This window comes from Cotesia glomerata, linkage group LG6 (genome assembly GCF_020080835.1).
Source record: "Cotesia glomerata isolate CgM1 linkage group LG6, MPM_Cglom_v2.3, whole genome shotgun sequence".
NCBI classification, from domain to species: Eukaryota; Metazoa; Arthropoda; class Insecta; order Hymenoptera; family Braconidae; genus Cotesia; species Cotesia glomerata.
The window spans coordinates 1038191-1056939 of record NC_058163.1 but is presented as its reverse complement, the minus strand read 5'-3'; the positions used below and the strand labels follow the sequence as shown (position 1 = coordinate 1056939).

The following is an 18749-nucleotide window of genomic DNA, read 5'->3' as shown; positions in this document are numbered from 1 at the left end:
AAAAATTACGTCGATCGCCGTCAAGCCGGTCAAAATTGGTCAATTCGTTCAAGAAATATCATGAACAAAAGAAAACCAAAAAAAGTGTTTTTTTGGAATTACTCCAAATTTCTTAGTTTTATCAATTCAAACTTGAAGATTCTTCATAAAACTAAAAAAATTGCGTCAAATACTGCTAACCGCATGAAAATCAGTTGATTCATTTAAAAGTTAGTGCGGTTTGAAAATTTTAAAAATATTGTTATATGATACTTCTATCAGACTTTTGAGCTCGAAGAGTTCAAAATAACACATAAATTGTATTTTTGAGCTCGAAGAGCTCAAAAACGTCATTAGTGCAGTTTTATGCACCTAGGTATGGAATTAGCGGGAAGTTGCACGGATGGCCTTCAGGGTTTACCGTTTTTCTAATTTTTTTTTAAAGAAATTATTTTAAAAATATTTATCGGTTTATCTGGATCGAACAGTAAATAATAACTTTATGACCCGAGCAAATAAAAAAATAGTTTTCTCATCTAACTACGACTCGGAAAATTCCCACATTTAGTTGGGCTCGACTACATTAAGGGATTTGAGTCTGAGCAAATACCCTAATTGATTTTTGAGTATTTTTTATCTGGACCCGAAATCGAAATATATTTTTTTTTGATAATAAAATAAAATGTACAGAAAAAAAAATTAAATAACAATAATTTAAGTAACAATAAAATACAGTAATAATTATTTTAGATGAAAATAAAACTAAGCAACAAAAATTTAAGTAATGAAACAAATAAACTAATAGAACTTGATAATTGAACAATTTAAAATAAACAAATATTAAACCATAGAACTCTAAAATAATACAATAAAATAATTAATTTATAAAACAACAAAAACAGAAATTTCTTTAAAATTAAATATTTAAAAGTTAACTTCAAATACATTTTAATTGTCATTAGCCAGAAAAAATGAGAAAGATGCATTTTGAAATTCAGGAAGATTATCTACAGTTGTCAGCCCAGGTGGCAACGAGTTCCAGATACGTATACCATTGATTATAAAAGATTGTTCATACATATTACTATTTGCTCTTGGCAAACGCAAGTAATCTTGTCTAATGTCACCTCTACGCATTGATACATTAAGATATTGAAGTCCTGGGCCAAACAACTGCCAATAATTTAGCCTCATTTCTTTAAAAAACAAACATGCTATGAAATAATCTCTTCTCTTACTTAATTTTAGCCACCCTAATTTATTATAATACGGGGTTACATGTTCATATCTGGATAATTTGAAAATAAATCTTACGCAAGAATTCATTTTTCTTTGCAACCTAAGCAGCAGCTTTTTCGACATGTTGGTAAACGCAGCACAACAATAATCAAAAATCGGGAATATAAGTGTAGTCACTAATTTTACTCGCAATTGTTCATTAAATATTTCATTGTTAATTTTAAGTTGAGCTAACGTTTTCATAGCTTGATTACAAGTCTTTAATACTTGGTGTTCCCAAGAGAGATTATTATCTAAAATGACCCCTAGATATTTAACACACGGAAAAATGTAAGCTGTAATAAATAACAGTCGATTTATAATAAGTAATGATCAACTGCTGAAAATTACCATTTCCAACAGTAAAATCGTGATTTTACTATTCACTTCATAATATTTACAATTTAAATGTTACGATTTACTTTTTACATGGAAGAAAATACCATTTCAAACAGTAATATTCGCTATGTAAATGTCTAAAATGTTTAAGTATAATAATTAAGAATTCAGACTTTGATATTTATCATTTCGTACCTAAAAAATGATCTTATGATATGTAAAAAGTATAAAATAAAGTTAGTAAATTTCTAATACAAGCAACGTCAATATTTACAAAGTAAAATGGTAAATTTTAAACGCAACGCTAAAAATCAAACTGTAATTATTGACTTGCTTGGACTGGTAAAATGTATATTTTAAAAGTATCATTTTTACTGTTTGAAATGTTAAATTCTCCCAGAGTGAGACCCCCTTCTCTTTCATCTGAGTTCCCCTTCTCCTCATAATATGGACTATATATTGAAATGGCAATTTTGACTGTTTGAAACTGTAATTTTTAAAGATGAAAGAGTCGTTATTTACTATAGTGACAGCTACTAATCACTTATTTTGGATATTAAATTATAAATTGTGGCTTTCATACTTTCTATATTAAGTTTTTTAATATTTATATTTTTGCCACCTCGATGTCCGCTTTACTGTTTGAAGCTATAAAAATTAACCGGAATCCGAGTAAATATTACAGTTTACTTTTTTCCGTGCAGTATTAACATAAGGAATAACGCAATTATCAACTAAAATATTCTCTGCATTTATACAATAATCATTGCTAACTTTTAGTCTACTGCCAAAGATGATTGCTTTGGTTTTTGAAGCATTTAACTTCAAGCAATTTAAATCACACCATTTAACAATTTTTTCTATTTCACTATTCAATAAAGCAATGTTCTCACTGATCTGTACTAAATGACAAGATAAATATATCACAAGATCATCAGCATAAAAGAGGTATTGACAGTTTAAGATTTTTGATAGATCAGAAATGTATAAGACAAATAACAACGGGCCAAGAACACTACCTTGAGGAACACCATTTAACACACTTCTCCACGACGATATATCATTATTGTTCTGAACTGATTGCACTCGCTGAGACAAATATGACCGAATCCATTCAATAGCATTATCAGAGAAGTTCATGAATAATAGTTTTTGTAATAATCTTTGATGGTTAACTGACTCAAATGCTTTACTAAAATCAAAGAATACAGCTATTGTCACCTTGGACTCATCAATTCCTAGACGAATGTCATCACAAAGTTTAACCACAGCAGTCTGAGTACTTAGACCTTCCTTAAATGCCATTTGTCGCATACGTATACACAAACACATAGATGAATATAAGAATATACCATAGTAATTACTCTTGAGAGGTAACACACAAGGTAGTCGATGCACAGTTAGATTTCCGGAATATTTGGAGAGAGGGTGGGGTCCCAAAACTAGAGAGCTAATTGGGCACATTTTCCCCCTACTGTTTCAACTATCGGACCCACCCAAACTCTCATACCTGGAAAACTGTCGTCGTATCGCTCTCGTTGTCCCGACGTCCTAGTGGTAACATCGAAAAAGTTTTTGTAAGTTTCAATGAAACCACGCGTCAGATTTAAAAGGAAATTGTTAGTGAAGTAAATTTAAATTATGTAAAGAAACGGTAACCATGATATTCAAGTAAGTCCTTAATTAAGATTTTTATATTTGTTTTAATAATTCAAATCTTTGTATTATAATTTTAGAATATATTTATTAAATTGAATTCATTTTTCTTATATTATAATTTCAACCTCCTCCCGTAAGCTTCAGATTATTATCTATTAGTCTGACGGCTAGGATAAAAATAATTAAATTTTGGTTGCGTTTTCGACGTAACACTCTTATTATGCAGTTATTATTACTCTTATATTATGCAGGTTTCACCTAGTGATCAGGTTATAACTATAGTTATCAAATAATTCTTAACAATATGACATATTGCAGCATACAGATAATAAAATTTACTTAAACAATAAAACTGTAATTCTGAAACTATCACTTTGTTTTTACAAATTACGAAACATTGAATTAAATTCGAGGATGGAGCAATTAATTGAGCAAAATAGGAAATTAAATGCAATAATAGAAGAAATGCGTCATGAGCAACGGTCTGATTAATAATAACAAATGTATAATCTGTTAATTACTTACCCTGTCGTTCAATTTATCGTTTATTGTTGATGTTTTTGTTATCTCAATAATCTTCTTAAATCTGCTTTAAGAGGAATATAATATTAGAAATATAATTATCGGGTAATGACTTATGAATTGGAATGTTTGCAATCCCAAATATAATGAAGAATTTAAATTCTAATTCTTCAAAATATTTTAATTTGCTATTACGCTTGTACGTAAAATTGGTTACTTTTATAAAATTTCGATACATTTGTCGATTTGAACAGTTCTGCGCGGTACTTCGTTAGAAGGCAGTCATTTTTAGCGTTTTTATTAGTAGATTTTATAAAAACCTAACTATTGCAGCCGTCCTCATGGCGCAACTTTTAAAAAATTTAGCCATTTTCTGACTCAGTTTGTCGAGCTGAGTCAGAAAATACATATAGTTCAAAAGTTTATATATGTATATATATATATTAGGGTGTGCCAATTTTAGGTGACTTTTTTTTTTCAACGAAAAGACAGGCTAAAAACTTGCATGAAGGTGAGAACAGAAGCCTGTTCAAAGCTGAGCTCTTAATATTAATATTTAGAGGTGTCTGTCCCTAATTTTTCATTTCCCATTTAAATAACATAGGAAAAAAAATTCTTTCTTTTGTTTATTTTTCTAGCTCGGCATACGCACTTCATATAAATAAGTCTATAGAATATTCTTGTAGAGAATTAAACGCTCTACAAAAAAGGTCCCTTACACTTTTATCATAAAGACAGCCGTTCTAAAGTTATTCAGACGTAAACTTCTAAATGTATAAAATTTTGATTATTCAAGTATTAAACTGATACAAATTAATTTATTACTGTCTTAAAAATTATTTTTATATGTAAAATTGGTTCTATTGCGCTAACATTTCCATAAAGCTAAAAAAAAAATTACTCATGTATCAAATTTTTTTCTTCTTTATTTCATTTACTGTAAGAAAATCATGACCCGAGTTGAATGAATTAAATTTTTAAAAAGTTTCAGGGAATTATCAATTTATTACTCTACACGGAGAGAAAAAATAAGTTTGGAAAATCAGAAAAGTGCACGTCTCATAACGCTGATTTATCACAAAAAAATCTGGAAAACGGTTAAACCTAAAGGCCATCCCTGCAACTTCCGCTAATTCCATATCTAAGCGCTTAAAATTGCACTTATGAGGTTTTTGAGCACTTCAAGTCAAAAGTCTGATAAAAGTTTCAAAGAACACTATTTTTTGAACTTTCGAACCGATCAATCAACCAATCAACCAATTTTCATGTTCTTGGCAACAATCGACGTGGTTTTTTAGACACCGAAAATTATTTTATTTCATCAATAACAATCCAAAAGAAATGTCGACGTTATGTAAAAAAAAACATTTTTTTCGATTATTTGTTGATTCATTTAAGAGTTATTGAACTTCGGAAGTTTAAAAAATAGTGTTCTATGAAACTTTTATCAGACTTTTGACTTGAAGTGCTCAAAAACCTCATAAATACAATATTCTAAATAATTATTTTTAAAAAATTGCATTTTTTATTTTTTATAATTTTTAGATATCAATTTTTTTTTCTTATTTTTTTTATAAAATTTTTAAAATTATTAAATATATGATACATTAATCCTCATTAAAAAATTATTTATTTTCATTATAAATAAAAAAAAAATTTTTTTTTTAAGACTCAGATTTTTTCTCATGGCGAAAGTAAAAGGGGGAAAAAAGGGGAAGGGTTATATGAATATTAATTAACATATCTAGTAATTAAAAAAATTTAACTTACCAGTATAATGTTCAAATATTCCGAGTGATGAAGATAAAAAGTCGAATTGAATTATTTGCGGCTGAATTTTAATCTAATAAATATGTCAATCGTCTATCCACGTGGATGATTGTTGATATCACGTGGTTTAAAATCACTGTACTACATAAATACGTCTATAGACATGAAGATCCTAATGTTTCATTTAGAAATGGCCCATTCTAGTCAAGAACTTATTCGTCAAACTATACATATTCTTATATCTATATACATGGGGCATTCCACGCCAAATCGACTTCTTTTGATTTGGCTGAAAGTTTTCCATCCTTTTCTACCCTATCAAATGCTTACCGTAAGATGGACGGTGTGGCTTAATGTATATAGAATAAGCGAAAGGAAATTTAGTATAGACCGGATAGCTCAAATGGTAGAGTAGCCGACATGTCTTCGGAAGGTTCTGGGTTCGAATCCCAGTCCGAGCTATCTAATAATTTTTTCTCGCATATTCTATAAACTCACATTAAGATGATCCTCTCCACATTCCTTTCTCAATCCTTTCCTACCAATATCATGTTACGTGAATGTGGAACACTTCACGTAATAATTACCGTAACTCCTATTCTTTCCCGCTTCACAGCCAAAAAAAAGTTATGAATTTTTCAACAAAACCGCTTTTTAGTAGATTTTATAAAAATCTAACTATTGCAGCCGTCCTCATGGCGCAACTTTTGAAAAATTTAGCCATTTTCTGACTTAGTTTGTCGAGCTGAGTCAGAAAATATATATAGTTCAAAAGTTTATATATGTATGTATTTATATATATGAGGTAGTAGCCTCAATATTACTCCTTTTAGAGTTCGTTTAATGAAACAGTTTTACTGTTGCAGCCGTTTTAGAATTATTGTCTACATCATAGCTTAATCATGATGTAAATTCAATAATTACGATATTGATCAGTCTTTTGTGTAATGTTTTCGGGTAGGTTGTCAGTAAATATGTCACAAATTAGTTCTAACCATTGTTTTCTTCAACTAAAATTTTATCCGGTTGCAACATTCTGATTAACTTGAAAACTGTTGTTTCTCAGCAGTTACTTAAAATTTGGACATTTATAATTCAAATCTTATAATCTATGCAATTCTTTGGTAAATATTTGAGAAACTTTTTCTTCACAAGATAATTTTTTTTCCAAAATTTGTTGTAAATAGTTTTAAATTTATTATTGAATTTTGTTTTTAATTCATGAATTAAGTTATACATTATCAGTGTTATTATATTATTTTATTGAAAATCAATTTTTTTTATTTGAAAAATCTACTTCCATTTCGGCTGCTGAATGGCCTTTTTTTTATTTTTAAATTGCCGTAGTTTTTTCAAAAATTGACTTATCGGGAGATTTTTTTTCAAAATTTTTTTTATTAAATGTTCTTTTTGGAAAAAAATAGAAAAAAATTATTCAAACCTATCTTCATCGTTATTTTTTAGATTTACCGAAAAAAACTCCGAATTTTTCGATGATTACCATTTTTAATTTATTAAAAAAAATTTTTATTTTTATTTAAAAATATTTTTAAAAAATTTTGATAATTTTTAACAAATAAATTATAGCAAAAAAGAATAAGAAAAAAAATTGACATCTAGAAAATTAAAAAACTAAAAAATTCAATTTTTTTAAAAATAATTTTTTATAATTTTATTATTAAATAAAATTAAAAATTGATTAGGTGACAGCTAATTTTAACTTTTTTCTTTCTTTCAAATGAAACTTTGACATTTTCTACAAATATTCTAAAATTTTCAGAATGGTGTTTTTTCGATTTCTATTTTTTTTTAGTCTCCTAAAAAAAAAATATATTAAAAATTAAATTGTGAAAATTCGAAGTTTGAAATTTCCCGCGCTTGTAAATTTAAACAGTCGGCTGAAGTCAGCTGCGATTATAAGTCGATATATCTCGAACTCGTTAGTTTCATCGTAGAAAATTTGTGTAATTGTTGTTAAATTATGTTTTAATTGAATTTTGACATTTATTATAAATTATTTATTCAATAATTTCGTTATAATTATTTAATTACTGTGTTTTTATTTATTTAATTTATTTAAAAGTGAAATTGTCAACTGCGCATCTTTTACTGCGCAGATGACTGGTGAAATAACCGTTGGTGTTTTTCAAACGGTACCGGCTCGTGATTTGACAATTGACGGTCGTACTTGTGAGTGCTCATTATTCAATTTCATTAATAATAATTATTATTAATAATAATTAGTATTTTTTTAATATTTACTTGAGATCAGCTGATTTTTAAAAATTTTGTTAGTTTATTAAAAAAAATGTTTAATTTCGCCATTTTTATTTTTTTTACAATAATTAATTTTTAAAAAATTTTCCAAGTGTCATAAATAAATTAATAAGTGATAAAAGTGAGTGAAAAGTGAAAAATTATTGTTGAAATAAATTATAACTACTGAGGATTTTTTTTAACAAATAAATTATTTTAAAAATTGTCAAAAATTATAAATGCAATAATATAAAATTTTTTATTTTCATTTTTACAACAAATAAATTACAATAATTTTTTGACAAATTTATAAGTGGAATTTTTCTAAAAAATTTTCTTTTTTCTAAAATTAAGTGACAGATAAATTTAATAATTTTTTTAACTAAATTACAAATAAAATTTTATGACATTAAAATTAGCTGTCACCTAATCAATTTTAAATTTTATTTAATAATTAAATTATAAAAAATTATTTTTAAAAAAATTGAATTTTTTAGTTTTTTAATTTTCTAGATGTCAATTTTTTTTCTTATTCTTTTTTGCTATAATTTGTTAAAAATTATCAAAATTTTTAAAAAATATTTTTAAATAAAAATAAAAATTTTTTTTAATAATAATTTGTTTAAAAAAAAATCCTAGAAATCTTCAGCTCATTTAATTTAAAAATAATTAATTACTTGTAAAAAAAAAATCTAGAAGTGTACAAGTGTAAAAAAAAATCATCAATTCCCTCCAGAAAAAATAAAAACGTAAGTAATTTATTTAATTATATATATTTATTATTTAAATTTATCAATAATTAATTATTGTCACTATTACAAAAGACAGTTCCTAATTTAAAAAAAAAAATCATAAAGAGGGGTAATAAGGACGATTATTAGGCGGGGGATTTTGAGGAGGATAATAAATCTGCGTTGGATAGGCATACTGGTATTGGGGGGGAGGAACAGCTGGTGGAGGAACGGAATAATTAGGCTGAGGTAGGTGCATTGGAACCATGTTGGGATTTAGCGGTGGAGGCACTGACATGTTCGCTGGTGCTTGGTAAACTTGTGGAGGCGGTGGATAGGCAGTGAAGCTGGGTTGGATAGGCACAGTCGTGGCTGGCAGAGCTGCTGGAACTGGTGGCAGAGATGCTGGGTAGACTGTTGGCGGTGGATAGGCAGTGAAATTCGGCTGGACTCCTGCTGATGGTGCTGGTAGAGGTGCTGGAGCTCCAGCTGGTTGCTGGGTTGATCCTTGTTGTGGCTCTGAGTAGTTGTTGGACCTTGGGTCTGATGGTTCTGCTGTTTAATTATTTTTTTTTATAATTTATTAGCTAATTTTTGACAATTTTTTATCAAAATAATATTTTAAAAAATTAATAAAAATTCATATTTTTATAAAAATTAAATTAGAAGACTTCTAACAATTTTTAGATTTTTTTTTATTGAAAAATTTATTTAAAACAAATTTTTTTGTAATAAATTTTTTCAATAAAAAAAAAAAATTCTTAAAAATTGTCAGATTTTTATAAAAATTAAATTAGAAGACTTCTAACAATTTTTAAAAATTTTTTTGTTATAAATTTTTTCAATAAAAAAAATTAATAAAAATTCAGATTTTTATAAAAATTAAGTTAGAAGACTTCTAACAATTTTTAGAATTTTTTTTATTGAAAAAATTTTTTTTGTAAGAAATTTTTTCAATAAAAAAATTAATAAAAATTCAGATTTTTATAAAAATTAAGTTTGAAGACTTTTAACAATTTTTAGAATTTTTTTTATTGAAAAATTTATTAAAAAAAATTTTTTTATGTAGAATTTTTTTTTTAATAAATTTTTTCAATAAAAAAAATTTAGAAAAATTGAGATTTTTATAAAAATTAAATTAGAAAACTTGTAACAATTTTTAGAATTTTTTTTTAATGAAAAATTCATCTGAAAAAACATTTTTTTTTTTAATTCCACATGCAGAAAATTTTAAAAGTAATACATGCAATTTTTTATAAGTTGTTGCTCTAATTTAATTTTTAATTTTCGTATCATCAGATTTAATAATTTTAATTGTTTCACTTACTAGAAGTTGAATCATTAGAGACTGGTGTTAATGATGCTGGTTCTGAAGAAGAATTAGGTGTTGTTGGTTGTGAAATTTCTTTCAAAGTATTGTTTTCTAATGTATAAGTGTCCAGCACTTGGTGACAAATATCTAAAAATAATTAAATATTATTTTTATTTTTATAATTTACTGTAAAGTCTTGCAATTCTAAAAAAATTTTCATAAGTACCTTCGAGTAATTCCATAGTAACATCTTCGACAAACATATCCCACCATCTCAAATGATTCGGTTGTCTTCCATCCCAGTCGACTACTTCAAATTTACTTAATTTACCTGCTAGGTACATCACTGCAACAGCTATTATTTCTGGCTCCCATTGCAGTGATAATGTGGTACTTAAACTAATAAAAAAATACGTTAATTAATTAATTAATTAATTAATTAATTAATTAATTAATTAATTAGGTGGCATAGTAATTTTTTTTCTTTTTATTATTAACTTATTTTACCTATCGTTGACGAAATTCCAGGCCATTTGCAATTTTTTTTGTAACTTACTCTTGTCTCCTAAAAATAAATTGATAATTAAATAGAATAAATTTACAAATCTTCAAGAGGTAAATTAATTAAAAATAAAATACCTTTTAAGCACTTGACGTACTTCAATAAATAACTGTAAGGATGTTCAACTTGGAGGTCGAATTTTATTGTTTGTAACAAAATTTTTTCAAGAGTCATTATTTTGTCCTGCAATATAAATTATTATTATATTCAGGAAAATTTTTATTAATAAATTAGAACTTTAATTTCGATGTTTTAATTTAAAATTCTGGATGAAATATTGAAAATATGATAAAATAAGAAAACTTTTTTATAGAGGATTTTACGCTTGTTATGTCCACCCGCATTTTTTTATTTAATCTAAATCACCCGCGCAAATAGAAGACTTCTCCATGCGCGAAAGCCACAATAACATATAAGCTACGTGACTGCTGGTTAACTAGCGGGGAATTCTGCAATCTCAGCACCGCGAGTATTTAAAAAGGCGATCAACAGCCAACGCCTTGTCTTAGTTGGTTAATTCAACTTCCGCGTTTAACTGACGGGCCCGTGCCTTCACTGATAGGGGATGGACGGGCAAAACGGATATGTTAATTTAAAACTGAAATAACAAATATATATTATAATCATATCTATTCTTAACTTTGGCTAATAATTTTTTGGGTAATTGAAGTTTATAATTAAAGTAAAATAAAAATAAAAACAAAAAAATTCTTCTTCGAAATTAAAAAAAAAAAAAAGTCAACATTATCCGTTTTGCCCTACCAGGGCGGGCAAAATGAATACTCAGGTCGCGTAAAACGAATACTGATTAGAAAATACATTTCAATCAAAACGATCGTCGCAAAAATATGAACCACGTCCGGAATATGAAGAAAAAAATCAAATCTGCATCGTCCTTAACAACATTAAAATAATCAATGTATATTTACGATTTAAAATTTTAATTTTTTTCCTAAATTTCAATATTTATAAATAGTATATTACACACCTAGGGAAGTAAAGTAAGAAATGTCTCAGATCACATGTAATTGTCGGCCGAGGCGAAGCCGAGGTTGACAAACATGTGATCTGAGGCTTTCTTATTTACTTCCCGTGGAGTGTATACTATTTTTTTGCTCGACGAAGGCAGAAAGCGGCACTTTCGTTTAGCGTAGCGGGCCGAAAGTTGACGCTTTCTGCCCGTCGAGCAAAAAAAAAAATTCTCACAATTATGCAAAACCAATGCTTTATCAATAACGGTAAGTGTAGTTACATAATAGATTGATAGATTACAGTCTAAAATGTTTCTATCGATCGACCAGCGATTTAAAACGATTATTCATTTTACCCGCCCTCTCCGTCTTGCCCGCCCGTCCCCTAGAAAAACAATCTTGATTCAAGAAACTTTTTTTCTTCAAAACTTGAACTCTTGAAACTAGATATAGATATATTTCTTTCAAGAATTTTTGTCTCTTGGTTCAAGATAGGCGATAACATTGATTCAAAATGTTACCGACTTATGTTAAGAATGGCTTTTTTTTTGAGTCATTAATTTACTTATTTCCAAGAAATAATTTTTTTTTGGTATAACAATTAAAGACTATTTACACTGATAGAAGGATTTCTTAGTATTTAAAAAGATTTCTTTGTATTTAAGAAATCATTTCTTAGTATTTAAAAAATATTTCTTAAATACAAAGAAATATTTCTTAAATATTAAGAAATATAACTACTAAGAAATATTTCTTAAATACAAAGAAATATTTCTTAAATACTAAGAAATATTTTTTAAATGCTAAGAAATGATGTTTAAGAAATGATTTCTTAAATACAAAGAAATCTTTTTAAATGCTAAGAAATCCTTCTATCAGTGTAGTTTTTGAAATATACTTTGATGAATTATTTTAAGTTTTTTAAACGATAATGTTATTTTGATTGAAAAACTTAAATGTATCGATTGATGATAATATAGCTCTTAAGCCAAGAAAATCTAAATCAAGACAAGAAATTCTTAAAGCAAAATAATCATTTGTCTTCCAAAATAAATTCTTAGATCAAGAAAATATCTCTTGAGTCAACATAAATTTTCTATCAGTGTTGTAGAGTCCTTTCCTTTAATTTGCACTGCACTTAGGCAAGAATTCGGCCAGTAGATAAATTTTAGTCAAAATCTCAGTTCTAATTTGCCCTGCACTTAGGCGAGAGTTCGGTCAATAAGTAACTTAAGATCTTTCAAAAGCTAAATTTGCGCACTTTACCCTACGGGGGACTGGAGGACGTTAGCTCAAATTTAAATAAAATTCATTAATATAAATTTCGATTAAATAAAAAGTGTAAAAGTTTTGGTGTTTGTTAAATAAATCTTCAAAAGAAGTGAAATCTGTTTCGAATAAGTTCATTTCATGAAAATAAGAAGCCCTTAAGATAAGCAGTCCAGATCCATCCGCTGCAAAGACCAACAGAGGGCCCATTCAAGGAGAAGGCGCTAACAGCAGCCCCGGAATCACGGATCCGATCTTAAGAAATAATTCTGCAAGTAGTAAGTACTACATCTATACTCAATAAATCCGTGCTCAGTCTCAAACGAAGGCGTGGTAAATTCGTACATCGAAAACGTCCCACATAAATAATTAAAACAACGGAATTAAAAACTCCGTTGCGTATTCTTTAAACTTTTAGTCCAAACCTCCACGCTCTAAAAACGCCCTTGGACATAACACGCTCTACAAAAAGGATTCTGATCAATTTCGCTCTGACTCCTGCGCCTTTTCTCCCTTTTTTTCTCCAAAATTTGAATTTTCAGTTAAAAAATTAAGTTAAAAAACTTATTTGTAGTTTTTGAAAATTAAACGTCCTTTTTTTAGCTTAAATATCAAAAAAATTACAAGAAACCTTTTTTGTAAAAGACCAAATTTTTACAAAAAGGTCCTCATCAATTTTGCATATCTCCTTTTTTCTCCAAAATTTGAATTTTCAGTTAAAAAATTAAGTTAAAAAACTTATTTGTAGTTTTTGAAAATTAAACGTCCTTTTTTTAGCTTAAATATCAAAAAAATTACAAGAAACCTTTTTTGTAAAAGACCAAATTTTTCACAAAAAAGGTCCTTATCAATTTTTGCATATCTCCCTTCCTTTCTCCAAAATTTGAATTTTTAGTTCAAAAATAAAATTATAAAATTTATCCTTAGTTTTCGAAAGCTTAAAGTACTTTTATTGGCTTAAATATTAAAAATTTTAAAAAATTATAAGAGAACTTTTTTGTAAAGGGTCAAATTTTTCACAAGAAAGGTTCTTATCAATTTTTCCCTCTCATTTTTTGGCCAAAATTTGAATTTTTAGTTCAAAAATCAACTTATAAAACTTATCCTTAGTTTTCAAAAGTTAAAAGTATTTTTTTTATCTAAAATATTAAAAATATCACAAAATAAATAAGAGCTTTTTTGTAAAAAATTAAATTCTTTACAAAAAAATTCTTATGAATTTTTTTAAATTTCCAATCTTTAAGCCAGAATTTTGCAAATAAAGCCTTTAAATTTTTACCTTAAAATTTAACTATTAATTTTTTAAATTATTATTATTATTATAAATAATAAATAAATAAATACCTTTGGATCTCGACCAAAAATAAGTGAAAATTTTTGTTCAGTTAATAAAATTTTTGAAGTTTCAATAATATCTTTACATTTTTTTGGAGTTTCTTCAACTTTTCCAGCCAAAAATAAGCAAGCACATGCCGTAATCTGTCAAAAAAAAAAAATAACATTAATAAAAATAAATATTTACATAATAATAATAAAAATAAAAATAAATATTTTTAAGTACTTACATAACGTGGAAATTGTTTGAAAGAATGTTTCATATAAAAACGATGAAAATAAATAACACCGGTGGCAATAGTGTTATTAAATATTAAATTTAAACTCGTACCTAAATTAACAATAAATCTTACACCTTCTTGTCTGTACCTACATTCTGTTTCGTAATCTATCGCGTCGTTAATTATCGACGGTGTTTGTTTCAATTCATTTTTATCGTAGTACCAACAAGGCATTTTAACAGAATTTTATTTTCTTATTTTTATTATTATTTACTGTTTGATCAATGATAATAAATGGTGATTTTAAATTGTATATATTTATGTAAATAACTAATTAGAGGCACATAACCTTACAATAACAAATACACGTGACACGTCAAACTTGTGTTATCTCACTCTTGTGCTTGAAATTTTAGAGGTTTCAATTATTTTATGGTAGGTAAGTACTGACGTGTAGTAGCAAATATTTTAACTATTTATACCGCCATTTTTTCAAAAAATATTTTGTTATTATTATTTAAATTTTTTTAATATCAAAACTAATAATAATATCTTAACAAAAATATGCAATTTTAACTTTTTAAAACTAAGGATAAAGAATATAATTGTATTTTTGGATTTTAAATTCAAATTTTGAAACAAGGAAGGAAAATATGGTAAAATTGATATGAATCTTTTTCTTAGGAAAATAAATTTTCTTTAAAAAAGGTTTCTTATCATCTTTTATTTTTGATATTTAAGCCAAAAAAAATATTTAAATCTTTTGAAAACTAAGAATAAGTTTCATAAGTTTATTTTTGAACTTTAAATTTTAATTTTGAAGGAAAGATTAAAAATAGGGCAAAATTGAACAATTGAAATTAAAATTTCTATTAGAAAAAAAAATGACTTTTTAAACTTTTTAAAATTAAGGATATGTTGTATAAGTTTATTTTTTAATTAAAAATTCAAATTTTGGTCAAAAAATGAGAAATAGAGCAAAGTTGAAAAAGTTTTCTTTTTAGGAATTTTAATTTTCTACAAAAAAAGTTGAATATATTTTCTTGTATTTTCAATATTTTACCCAAAAACAGCACTTTTTAAAACTATAAATTAATTTGAAAACTTCATTTTTGAATTTGAAATTTAAATTTTGGAAAAAGAAAAGGAGGTGCGGTAAAATAAGGGCTTTTCTGGTAGGAAATTAAATTCTCTATAAGAAAGGTTTCTTATTAATTATTTATTTTCAATATTTAGCCAAAAACATTATTTTAAACTTTTGAAAACTAGGGATAAGTTCTATAATTTTATTTTTGAACTAAAAATCCAAATTTTGACCCAAAAATTGGATAGAGCAAAATTGATAAAAACCTTTTTTATAGGACATTAAATTTTTATAATAATGTCTGATATAAATTTTTCATAGTTTCAATATTTTAGCTAAAAACAGTATTTTTAACTTATGAAAACTACAGATAAGTTCAAAAACTTTATTTTTTTTAATTTAAATTCAAATTTTGGCCAAAAAATTAGAGATAGAGAAAAAAAAATTTCCTTTCTTGTAGATAATATAATTCTCTATAAAAAAGGTCTCTTTATTTTCAATATTTTAGTCAAAATTAGCGTTTTAAACTTTTGAAAACTATAGATAAGTTCAAAAACTTCATTTTTGAACTTTAAATTCAAATTTTAGTCAAAAAATGAGAGATAGGGTAAAATTGATGACTTTTTTTTGTAGGAAATAAAATTCTCTATAAAAAAATTAGGAAATCGGTTGACCCTAAAGGCCATCCCTGCAACTTCCCGCTACCTCCATACCTAAGTGCTCAACAATTCACTTATTTTTTAAGCTCTTCAAGCTCAAAAATATAATTTTTGTGTAATTTTGAGCTCTCCGAGCTCAAATAAAACGCTATTCTGTGCTTTTGAGCTCATCGAGCTCAAAAGGCTAATGCAAGTTTTATAGAACACTATTTTTGGAATTTTCAATCCGCAATAACTTTTGAATGAATTAACCGATTTTCTCGCGGTTTACGGTATTCAACGCAGTTTTTTGAGTTCTTTGAAAAATATTCAAGCGTAAACTGGTCAGACTAAAAATTTTATAGAAATTCTGAAAAAAAACATTTTTTTCCATTTTTTTCGACAACGATATCTCACGAACAAATCAACCGATTTTGACCGGGTTGGTGGCAATCGACGTGGTTTTTCAAGATTAAGAGCTGATTAGTTTTTGGAATTGATCGGTTTAGCCGTTTAAAAGATATTTAAAAAAAAACCTAATTTTTAGAAATTTTATTTTTGAGATTTCTCAAAATTGATCGACTCAAATTTTGTAAATTAGTATCAGAATTCTAGGGGCAAAGGAACTCTTCAGAACGCCGCGTATTTCGATCGAATCGGATGATCCGTTCAAAAGTTATGAGAGATTTACATATACACACACACACACATACACGCACACACATACATACATACATACATACAGACACAGTGACATCACCGCGGAAATAGTCAGGAAAGCTTTCTAGGACCTCAAAACGTCGAGATCTGATGAAAACTCGATTTTCGAAAAACGGGGTGAAAACAATAACTTCCCGATTTTTGAAAATTTTCAATTTTATTAGCGGAAAGTTATAAAGGTCTGATATAGATAGATATGAGTTTTATTTGTATCACATACATGTGTTTTACAAAGCTTTGATATTCAGAATATCTTTAAAATTTAAAATATTAAATATTAAATAATTGTTTTTAAATAAAAATAGTCATTATACACTTTTTTCCTTACACACTACAATTACAATTCTCCATATTTTTATAATACAAATATTAGGCACTAGTCTTTGATAACAAATCAATTTTTTAAAAAGATTTCATTTGCCTGTCCAGCTTTTTTATTAATTTCCCAATACACTAATATTTTTTGTATTTTAACTCTACACACATTTAAGCTTATTGCTCTATTTTCTTTTTTTTTATCACAGACGTAGCACTTCAAGTCTCTCGTTCCCATCCGTCTCTTCCCCCTCTTTTAGCTTCTTTTCCATCTCTTTTATTATTTTACATAATTTTTTATCTATTCTTCCTTTTAGCGCCCGCACAATTTTTTCCCTGATACTACCACCCTCACTTTCTTTTTGCCATTTTTCTAGCTCGTTTTTTGCATCCCCACTTAAATTGTCCTTCATTACTTCACAACTTAGTACATGCTCTAGCGTTTCATCTTCTTTTTTACACATTCTGCATTTCCAGTCCTCTAGTCCGGATTTCCCCGCTTTTGTCAAATTTCCGCATCTGAGTCTCGCCCACACTTCTTTCATCCCCCCACTGACTTCTTTTTCATTCCAATATTCATTTTCCTCTTCCAATAAAATTTCTTTATATAACTCATTATAATTTGATTTGTTTATCTTTTCAGCCTCAACTTCTCTCAGTTTTGCTCTATAGCATTCTAGACCAATCTTAATTTTTTCTTCTATTTCTTCTATCTCCGCTCTATCGTATATCATTCTTGTTATCTCTTCGCATTTCATTTCTTCTGTCAAACACTTCATTTTTTTACCCCCTATTTCTACAATATATCTCCAAAATCTTTCAACAATTACTCAGCTAATCTCTTCCTCTCCTATTTCTCTTCTTATTATATATTTAGGAGTATTTCTTGCAACTCCCAACTAAACGCTGATCTGTCTAATTTATTTTGTAGTACTTCTATTTTTTTCACTTTCTCACAACCCCATGTCTCCACTCCATATAGGCAACCTGCTCTAACTATAGTGTGCTATACAAGTACCTGCGATCTCTCATATTGTTTCTTTCTGTTCTTCTTATTAGCCCCCACGTTGCATTTGCTACTTTCTACTCTCTTTGCTTTATTCTTCATCTCCGTCATATGTTTCTCCGCGCTATTTTTTGTTGTAAATATATATCCAAGGTATTTAAATTCATTGACAACTTCTAGCTTCTCCTTCTTGTAGTACCAGTTTTTCTCTACATTTTTCCCTCCATTTCTGAAAATGATGATCTTAAAAAGGTCTGATAATTTTCCTCTATTTTAAATATTTCAGCCAAAAATAGAATTTGAAAATTTTCAAAATTATAGATAAGTTTTACAACTTCATTTTTGAACTTTAAATTTATTTTGAATAAAGCAAGTGAGTTAGGATAAAATAGACAAGGACCTTTATACAAAATAAAATCCATCCTTTATTTAATAACTTTTTTATTCAATTGATTATTCCAACATACACATTACCATTTAATTTTAAATTAAACTACAATTAAGTATCTCACATCAAAGCAAACAAAACATAAATATCCATCTGCAACTTGAATTATAAAAAGTCTCAAAGTCTCATGATATTTACAAATAAAAAACTATATACACCCCTTCAAAATTTACAAAACTAACAACAACCAAAAAAAATAACAAAAATCCCTGATAAAAAAAAAAAAGATTGAGACAAAGAAAAAAGTATTGAAAAGTATTGATTTTCTAATCAATACAATACCTTTCGATACTTTTTTCTTTGTCTCAATACTTTTTTTTATTCAGGGATATCC

The 18749-nt window shown here is 27.1% G+C and overlaps 1 protein-coding gene across 1 annotated transcript; it reads right to left on the bottom strand.

Annotated features, from left to right (window-relative positions):
- Positions 1 to 8634: 8634 nt before the first annotated feature.
- Positions 8635 to 14607, bottom strand: LOC123266488 (cyclin-K-like). The gene is made up of 7 exons (XM_044730739.1): positions 14214 to 14607; positions 13993 to 14127; positions 10486 to 10591; positions 10354 to 10411; positions 10073 to 10245; positions 9862 to 9993; positions 8635 to 9089 (listed from the first exon to the last, which is right to left on the bottom strand). The coding sequence occupies exons 1-7, from the start codon at positions 14436 to 14438 to the stop codon at positions 8653 to 8655; spliced, it is 1266 nt and encodes a 421-aa protein (XP_044586674.1). The 5' UTR covers positions 14439 to 14607; the 3' UTR covers positions 8635 to 8652.
- Between the last annotated feature and the right edge of the window lie 4142 nt (positions 14608 to 18749).

Coding starts and splice junctions, on each gene's coding strand:
- LOC123266488 (XM_044730739.1), bottom strand. CDS start 14,438: ATGCCTTGTTGGTACTACGATAAAAATGAATTGAAACAAACACCGTCG. Junction 10,592..13,992: donor TTTTTGGTCGAGATCCAAAG/GTATTTATTTAT, acceptor TTTATATTGCAG/GACAAAATAATGACTCTTGA. Junction 9,994..10,072: donor TACTATGGAATTACTCGAAG/GTACTTATGAAA, acceptor AATTATTTTTAG/ATATTTGTCACCAAGTGCTG.